At 56.0% G+C, this 8,274-nt stretch overlaps 3 protein-coding genes across 8 annotated transcripts; 2 read left to right on the forward strand and 1 right to left on the reverse strand.

The window, feature by feature from the left end:
- Window positions 1-1,500: 1,500 nt before the first annotated feature.
- Window positions 1,501-2,876, reverse strand: PSENEN (presenilin enhancer, gamma-secretase subunit). Of its 3 annotated transcripts, none has more exons than XM_060085003.1 (4): window positions 2,776-2,876; window positions 2,487-2,604; window positions 1,956-2,060; window positions 1,501-1,698 (listed from the first exon to the last, which is right to left on the reverse strand). In XM_060085003.1, exons 2-4 carry the CDS (start codon window positions 2,545-2,547, stop codon window positions 1,610-1,612), a joined length of 255 nt encoding a protein of 84 aa, XP_059940986.1. In that variant the 5' UTR covers window positions 2,548-2,604; window positions 2,776-2,876; the 3' UTR covers window positions 1,501-1,609. The 3 variants fall into 3 exon arrangements, with proteins under 3 accessions (XP_059940986.1, XP_059940985.1, XP_059940987.1); XM_060085002.1 differs by having other exon boundaries at window positions 1,501-1,769; XM_060085004.1 differs by having other exon boundaries at window positions 1,501-1,769; window positions 2,487-2,642; window positions 2,776-2,859.
- A 173-nt stretch (window positions 2,877-3,049) lies between these two features.
- On the forward strand, window positions 3,050-5,811 carry U2AF1L4 (U2 small nuclear RNA auxiliary factor 1 like 4). 4 transcript variants are annotated; one of them, XM_060084981.1, is made up of 9 exons: window positions 3,050-3,115; window positions 3,260-3,347; window positions 3,486-3,536; window positions 3,743-3,809; window positions 3,893-3,942; window positions 4,017-4,115; window positions 4,289-4,422; window positions 4,533-4,628; window positions 4,985-5,254. In XM_060084981.1, exons 1-9 carry the CDS (start codon window positions 3,072-3,074, stop codon window positions 5,067-5,069), a joined length of 714 nt encoding a protein of 237 aa, XP_059940964.1. In that variant the 5' UTR covers window positions 3,050-3,071; the 3' UTR covers window positions 5,070-5,254. The 4 variants fall into 4 exon arrangements, with proteins under 4 accessions (XP_059940964.1, XP_059940965.1, XP_059940968.1 ...); XM_060084982.1 differs by lacking the exon at window positions 3,486-3,536; XM_060084985.1 differs by lacking the exons at window positions 4,533-4,628; window positions 4,985-5,254 and adding an exon at window positions 5,762-5,811 and having other exon boundaries at window positions 3,072-3,115.
- Window positions 5,812-6,021: 210 nt separating this feature from the next.
- IGFLR1 (IGF like family receptor 1) lies at window positions 6,022-8,261 on the forward strand. Its single transcript, XM_060084927.1, is given in 6 exon segments — window positions 6,022-6,207; window positions 6,688-6,870; window positions 7,176-7,569; window positions 7,654-7,754; window positions 7,756-7,924; window positions 7,927-8,261. Coding segments are annotated over 6 exon segments (1,140 nt in total). The 3' UTR covers window positions 8,034-8,261.
- The last annotated feature ends 13 nt before the right edge of the window (window positions 8,262-8,274 follow it).

The following is an 8,274-nucleotide window of genomic DNA, read 5'->3' on the forward strand; positions in this document are numbered from 1 at the left end:
GGGCCCTTCGGCAGTCCCTTGTTTCCATTAGTCAATGCAACCGGCAATCTCGTATCCTGGCCAATTCACAGCTGCCGCTGTCTGTTCCCAGCTCTAAGTCCCACCTTTCTGGGTCCAGGTTTCCGGAAACAAACCAATGATATCCCAGGGCGCTTCCTGGGCGGTGTAGTTCTAGCTCCCGAGACTCAGCCGAAGTAAGGGCGCCTGCGCCGCGCGAGGCACGGTGGGAGACCAAGGATCAGAGCGTCGCGAGGTTGCTTGGCACTTACAGTATTAGAAGCTTTGAGTAACACCAATTTCGCTGTTGAACAGGGGTTATTTAACCGTGGGAGTCTCTCTTGGTCCCTAAGAGGAAAACAATTCTGGGGTTAGGCTGGGTTCCCTCTTAACTAAGCATTCACTAGGTGCCAGCTACCTGTTAAACTCTTTTCAGGTGCAGCCTCATTCACTTAGCAAATATTAAGTACCCTGAGCCACGTACTCTTCTAGGTACTGGAGACACCGCAGTGAACAAAATGGACAAAAATCCTTGCCCTAATGAGCTTATATTTTAGAGGATGGAAGACGAACAATAAACAAGTAGAGCATTGAAAATGAAATGTAAGAGGAGAAAGGATATAGCCTGAAAGAGACACAGGGAGTGTGGTGGCCCGAGCGCGGGTTGGAAAAGAATTTCCAGACACAAGGCAGAATGTAAGAAAGAGTTTATTAAAGAGAAGGGTCGCTGCAACAACAGCGGGCCAACTTCCTGGTAGCCAGGGAAAGTCAACCCCCTTTGTGGGCTAGCAGCCAACTTTTATAGCCTCAAGACAAAAATCCTGTGGGCAGGATGGCATTAGGTGATTGGTCAGGAAGCTACAAGGTTACTACATGGTGAATATTTTACCTAATATGGAGTCGGAGGGGCTGTCCGGTTTAGATTTGGAGAGCCCATGGCAACAGTTGCTATGGGGGCTTGGTTAATTCCAGAGTTTTTGTCCCGTGTCCTTGATGTGCGGTGTCCTTGATGTAGGGCTCCACAGGGGGTGCCAAGGCGGGGATTGAAATTTTAAATAGGAGAGTCAAGGAAACCTTCTCTAATGAATCTCTTGAATACATGTCTATTGCTGCAGACGATCTCCTTCAGAAAATGAGGAACTTCCATTTACCACATGTGCCTTGGCATAGATAAATTCTAGGGGGTAGCATTGTGATCCACACTTCTGATAAGAATAATGAGGTCGAGCGGGGAAGTAATGTTTTCAAATTCACATACTACCTGTACAGGATAACAGTCCCTAGTAATGGAAGTATTATTCCTTCTTTGGTTCCAGATCTGTACAATAGGGTTCCCAAGCAAGAAAGTTCCTATTCTTGATGGGTTATGAGTAGTATACAGTGAACTAATGCACATAAGGTATGAAGCACTAAGCCTAGCACAAAGTAAGCAATCAATAAATGTTTCGGAATATTAATAATCATTTTATGTTTCAACCTCCAAAAGATCCCAGGAAATCAATATTGAGAATTAGGGTCCTTTATTAGGGGATGTCAGCAGAGAACACAGGAGACAGGAGCAAGTCTTAGGGGCTTGAGAGTGGGCTTGGAGGAGAGGGGCCCATCCTGGTCCTCAGGCCTGTGCAGAAGTTGTCAGGGGGTACCCAGGGGTATGGTGAAGGAGAGGTAGTCCCCAAGGGCGCCCCAACGTGGCCGGTAGATCTGGAAGATAGTGATCCAAGTGGTGAGTACAATCACCCAGAAGAGGAAGCCCACAGCTGAGCGCCAGACATCTGTAAGAGGGAACAGGAGGGGAAAGGTTGGCCACCACCTGCTCTCTGGTCTCCCCGAGACCGGCCCTCTCTTCTCTTCCACAGAGTCCCAGAATTCTGGAACCTCCATTGTCCCTTCCCACCAAGGCTCCCACAGTCCCCCTCCCCACACCCGATGGCCTCCCTTCACCTGTGCCCTGGACTCACAGCCTTTGATTTGGCTCTGTTCCGTGTATGCCGGGACAAGGAAGGCCTCTCGGAAGAACCAGAAGATGTTGACCAACCAGAGAAAAGGCAGGAAAGCAAACCCACCTAAAGAGAAGAAAATAAACTGGGACTTAAGGCAATGAGGATCCTCCCAACACCCACGTAGATGACCAATTTGGAAGGTCCTCTCCCATACCCAAATTCAAATGGAGATCTCTGCTATCAGGGATTCAAGAATCCTGACTCCTCCCCGGGATCCAGGAATCTGAGTCCTCAACCATCTTTTTGGCAGGACCAGGAGTCCAGGCCCCCAGGCCCCCAACTCCCCTCCTCTCTTGGGACCCAGAAATTGAGGCCCCAGTCTCCTCCTTCCGCAGGACCCAGGCCCTTCCTCTCTTGGGACCCAGGAGTCGGCGTCCCCAGCCACTTCACCCTCTAGACCGAAGAATCCAGGCCCCCAGACCCTCTTCCCCCAGGCGCCCTCGTCCCGTCCCCTCTCTTCTCCGGGGACCCTAAGATATCAGCCCTTACCCAGGTAGTACTTCCGGCACAGGTTCAACTTCTCCTCGTTGGACACCCGCTCCAAGTTCATAGTTGCGCTGGGGCCGGGTCTTCCGAGGGTCTTCAGGGCAAGACCCAAGCCCTGACCCTAAGTGACAGATGCAAGGATCACAAACAACCACGCCCCTATTACGACAAAAGGGAGAGAAATTGAAGGGTGGGTTTTCTGAAAGAAGGGTACCCCCGCCCCCACCAGCAAGCTGACTGGGTTGAGACGCTCTTTATGTTTATTGGGGTACGGAGACGACCCCTAACTCACCAGTGGAGTCTTACTTCCTCCGGTTTGGACCCCTTTGCCACTTTCAACTACGGACTTTTGCGCGAGATGCCGCAAGTGTCTCTGGACCTTGTAGTCTTTTTGGTCAGGCAACGCTGCACGCATGCGCTTTCAGGAAACTCCAGTGGGTGAGTCCATGGGGAGGGTGCGAGCCTCCATCACGCAAGCGCACTAGGGAGTTTCTGAGTGTCCGGAGTCAGCGAAGAACTACATTTCCCAATGCCCTTAAGCAACGGAAGTGGCGTAATAGCAGACATAGTTGGAGGGTTCGGGTAAAAATGGCCGAATATTTAGCTTCGATATTCGGGACTGAGAAGGACAAGTGAGAACGGGCGCAGGGAGTGGCCTCTCGGGAGCTCGAGGACGAGGCACTTGGTTCCCTGGTGGCTGGGCGGCGTGGGGCGGTGTTTCTGGGGTGTCCGGCTCCCCGGCCCTCGGTTCACCTCTGTCTCTGCACCTCTTCCAGGGTTAACTGCTCTTTTTACTTTAAGATCGGGGCCTGCCGGCACGGGAACCGGTGCTCCCGGCTTCACAACAAACCGACTTTCAGCCAGGTGAGACCCGGCACGGAGCCTGGGGGGTTAACCTCCTGTCCATTCCCCTTCTGTTGTCCACCATCACGAGGTCCCGCCTTTTCCGGATTTCTAGGGCCCACCCTACCGCCCGGCTTTTTTCTTGTCGGACCTCTGCAGGTTCCTCTCCCAACCTTCAGGCCCTTCTCCCAGGAACTTGGCCGCGCCCCCGTACGTAAAGACCACACCTCTGGGCTGTCCCTCACTGCTAGGTACCCCCTCTTCTGGTTTTCTGAGGGACAGGCGTTGCTGATGCACTCAGGCTGCTTATGCATTTTCTCTGGTGCAAGGTCCCACCCCCAACCTTCATACCCAACCTCTTTGCATATAGCCCTGCCCTCTGAGCTCAGGCCCCGCCCCCTTTAAATTCTGTTCAGACCATAGTGCTGCTCAACCTGTACCGGAATCCACAGAACACCGCCCAAACCGCAGACGGATCGCACTGTGAGTGAGGGACCTGTCTTGGGGGCAGGGCGGACAGCTCCCGGCAGGCCACGCCCTGATCCCACCCTGCCCGCCTCCACCAGGTCACGTGAGCGACGTGGAGGTGCAAGATCACTCTGATAACTTCTTCGAGGTGAGGGTTGGCAGGGGTGGGTTCAGTTTCCTGTGGGCCAGCAGCTCGACTGAGTTTCTCCTGGTCTTCCACAGGAAGTGTTCACGGAACTGCAGGAGAAGTACGGGGAGATTGAAGAGATGAATGTGTGCGACAACCTGGGGGATCACCTCGTGGGCAATGTTTATGTCAAGGTGCCTGCTGTCTCCCCATTAGAGCCTAGAGGTGGAGGCAGTTCAATGCCTAACGGCCACCGCTGAAGCCTCACAGCTTGAGGTCCATCACTAGATCCACTCCAGACCCTGAGCTGCTAGCTAATCCCCTGATTTCTGAGTTTGATTGCTGACCCTGACCGACTTTCCCTCAGTTTCGGCGCGAGGAGGATGCAGAGCGGGCAGTGGCTGAACTCAATAACCGCTGGTTCAACGGGCGGGCTGTGCATGCCGAGCTGTCTCCCGTCACTGACTTCCGGGAGTCGTGCTGTCGGCAGTATGAGATGGGGTATGGTAGTGCAGGGGTGGGATGGGCACCTGGAGTCCCAGACTTCTGTGTATGAGTTGAGGGGGCTGTCAGTGACAATGGCCTCATCCGTCCATCCATGCTTTACCCAGGGAATGTACCCGGGGTGGTTTCTGCAACTTCATGCACCTGCGACCTATCTCCCACAACCTCCGGCGGCAGCTCTATGGGCGGGGACCCAGGCGCAGGTACCTCAGGACCAGCCTGCCAAGACTTCTCGTATCCCAAGGCCCCTGTATCCTGAGATGAATCTGATCCTGTGCCCCAATAAGTGTCTCAAGGCTTTTGTGCCCTAAGGCTAGCCCTGAGCCCCATCTGAAGACCAGCACCTAAGTCCCAACCCCCAAACCAGCCTGAACCCCAAACCCAAGTCCATCCTGGATCTCCAATCCTGAGGTCAGCCCCTGTGCACCTATCCTGAGGCTACCCCCAGGAACTCTACTTACTTCATCAACGGCCATGCCTTATCCCAGAGCAGAGAGGCAGAACTGGGGGATCTGCACACGATTCCCGTGGCTCTAACCCTCCTCTCTTCTGACCCCAGGTCACCCCCAAGGTTCCATACTGGCCACCGTCCCCAAGAAAGAAATCAACGCCGGTCCCCAGACCACCGGCATAGCCGTTTCTGAGATGCTGACCTTCTTGCCCTCCACCCCTGGCAGGCACTATGTTCCTGGCCAGGACCCCTCCTCAAAGCCCCCTTAACTCCCTAGTGCCATCTTTTCCAGGCTCCGGGTCTCCATGATGTAATACCTTCAACACAGGGAACTTCTATCGCCCCGCCCCTAATAAAGTTCTATATTGAGGGTTTAGAGCTTCGTTGTTAGCTTGAGCCTGGCTGTGGGCTGGTTTCCTTCCACCCCCACATCTGCTGATGAAAAGGGGAAGTAGGGCTGGGCTCTGGCCACAACCTCAGCCAAGAAACTTCCAACAACAGGTGGGAAAGCAGCATGCCCAGGGTCCTAGAAACCCCCAAGTGGGACTGGTTGGGTGGGGCTGCCTTTGTGCTGAAACTTCAGCACGTCCATCAGAGGATTCTCAAGGGGGAGATGCTTGGTTGTGGCAGGTTGGAGGATTCCCAGTCTGGAGGAGATTGGGATTAGGAGCTAAGGTAAGATTGCTGGGAGTTGGGTGGGAGTCTCCAGTGGGTGATGGCTGGGTCCTCCATGCCCACTGCCCTGAGACGGGAATAGATAGTACCTAATAGTTAAGCTTAGTCTATGCCAGGTGCCAGGTGTTCTAAATGCTTTACTTCCAGTAATGGTTTTACTTCTCCACAATAACCTTCTAAGACAGGTACTATTATTATACCATTTTACAGATGGGAAAAGAGAGGGCAAGAAGATGGCAGAGATGGGATATAAATCCACGCAGTCCGGCTCCAGAGTCCTTGCTGTAGCCATCTTGAGGCCTTGTGGCCTCTCTGATAACGGGCCAGGAGCTGGTCTGGGGGCTGGAGAGTAGATTCCTGGCTTCCAAAGGGGACTGGGGATCCTATTCCCCCACATCCACTGCTTCCTCCTTCTGCCCCGGTTTCCTGGCAAGTGCGGCAGAGGTGCTGTGGCAGGAAGTCCTGTGGTCATGGCCCCCCATAAGGCAGGCTCCGCCAGGATGGGGCCCCTATGCCTCCTCCTGACTGCCGTGCTGCTCCTGGCCCAGGCGGCGCCGAGGAAGGCCTCTCAGCACTGCAGCCGCCTCGAGTACTGGAACCCTGATGACCTGTGCTGTGGCAGCTGCCTGCAGAGCTTCGGGCCGCCCTCTGCTCGGGTAAGGAGCGGGGACTGGGCGTTTGCATATGTTCAGGCGGAGTTAAGGGGTGATAGGGAAGGGGGAAGGGGCGAGGTCTGTGGGGTATGGCCCGTGAGGCTTGCTTTGGGGTGGGGGCGGTGGGCCGTACGTAGACAAAGTGGGGATGGGGGGCTGAGCCTGCGAAGAAAGGGACAGTGTGAGTTAAGAGGGTCGTGGTTAAGGGGTGTGGCCGGTTAGACAGGCGGGAACCAGGAGGTGAGGAAGAGGCGGGCGGGGGAATCAAAGGGGCGGGGTCTGTGTAGAGAAGGTTGGGAGACTGGCAGGGCTAGTGTGAGTGGGGGGGTGAGGGGGGATAGAGAGATGGGCACGTCAGCTGATAGGTTGGGTGAGTACAGTGCAAGGGGCGGGGACTGCTGGGATAGGACAAAGGGGAAAGCACGTAGCTAGCGCAGAGGAGGCAGGTTTGGCGGTTGCACGTGAGACGCTGTGTCCCACCAGACAGAATTTTCGGAAAACTGCGGGCCCGATGATGCGGGCAATCACGTAACGCACCCCTTCAAAGAGTGTCCTCCGGGGCAGTGCAACCCCAAGAGCGAGGAGCTATGTAGCCCTTGTGGCGGCGGAGCAACGGCCCCCACTTCTTTGCGGAGCCGCGGCGGGACCCGGAGGCGCGGCAGACAGGTGCTGGTTGGGCTCCGGAGAGCCTGGGCAAGGTGCAGCCCGCCGGAGGGCGGGGGGGGGGGGGCGGGGGGCGTGGCTTGTGTCGGGTGGGCGGGGTCTGTATCAAGGGAAGGGAGGGTGTAACCTAACTGAAGAGGACAGGGGTGGGGCACAGTATTAATAGTATCAGGGTTTAAAGGAGTCGGGGTGGGGGGGTGGGAGGGCTGGATCAGGCGGAGATGTGGCCCCATTGAGGGATTTAAGGATGGGAAGTTTGTGCTGAGGAGGCAGGAGTAGGGAGGGCATGCTTCCCACTTTATTTCCAGAAGCCGGTCCCTAACAAGGAGCCCTGCCCCCTGACACGTGGAAAGCTGAGCGTCCTTAGTTCCCAGGAGCCCAGCGCACCGGCGATTCCCAGTCTCCTGTGGACATTTGAGCACAAAGTCCCTCAGCAGGCCTGGCCGAGTTGGAGTTTTGACCTGTCCCTGGTGCTGGTTCTGCTCGTGACCTCAGCAGAAATCCTCCTGCTCGCCCTGCAGAGGCACCGCCGTCGCCACCACCAGGGGAAAGCGGTCCAACACCCCTATCCTGGCTTGGTTTGCAACGACCTCAACACCCACACCCTATTCTCCTTGCACTTGTCCCCTCCAGGCTCCCTGGAGGCTTCAGAGGCAGGGGACTCAGGGAAGGAGGTCCCTCTGCCTCTACTCCTAGGCAGGGGTCAGTTGAGGATACACCAAGGGTGGGGGGAGGTGGGCTGGAAGCTTGCGCTAACTCCCCTTCACCCCTCCCTTTGTCTCCTAGAGGTGCCAAGTCTGGAATCACAGCCACTGTCTCGCCTCCTGGATGAGCTGGAAGTGCTGGAGGAGCTGATGGTGCCGCTGGATCCTGAGCCTGGGCCACGTTGGGGGAGAGCCTGATGGCAGCACTCGACACCTGGCTGCAAAATATGGACTGCCTGCTGCCGGGTCCACTTCTGCCTACTCCCTGCGGCCCAGTCGCTGGCCTCGGCGGGCCCTGATGGAGATGGTGGTGGCAAGGGAGCCCTCTGCCTCTCTGGGCCAGATTGGCGCACACCTGCCGAGAGAGGGCAGGCAGATGCACTGCGGGTGCTGTCCAAGCTTGGCTGAGCTGGGGCCTGCCCGGCCCAGTACCCGATAAAAATAAAGTTTCCATTGAAGTAGGTGCCTGCTGTCTCTGGGCATCACGGGTCCTCTTAAAATAGTCTTAATTGGGCCGAAACCCGACAGACATCCTCTCACTCCCCTCCCCATTCAGGGAATGGGCCAATCCCACCACACACACAAGACCAGGTGTGGGCTACCTCTGGGCAACCAGGGTCCCCTCTGAGAAATGGCCCTGCTACCCTTGGGAGGGTTCATCTATAGGGACCCATCTGCGTTCTAACTTGGAATAGGTGTTCCA

This window comes from Mesoplodon densirostris, chromosome 19 (assembly GCF_025265405.1).
Source record: "Mesoplodon densirostris isolate mMesDen1 chromosome 19, mMesDen1 primary haplotype, whole genome shotgun sequence".
In the NCBI taxonomy this organism is placed as follows: Eukaryota; Metazoa; Chordata; class Mammalia; order Artiodactyla; family Ziphiidae; genus Mesoplodon; species Mesoplodon densirostris.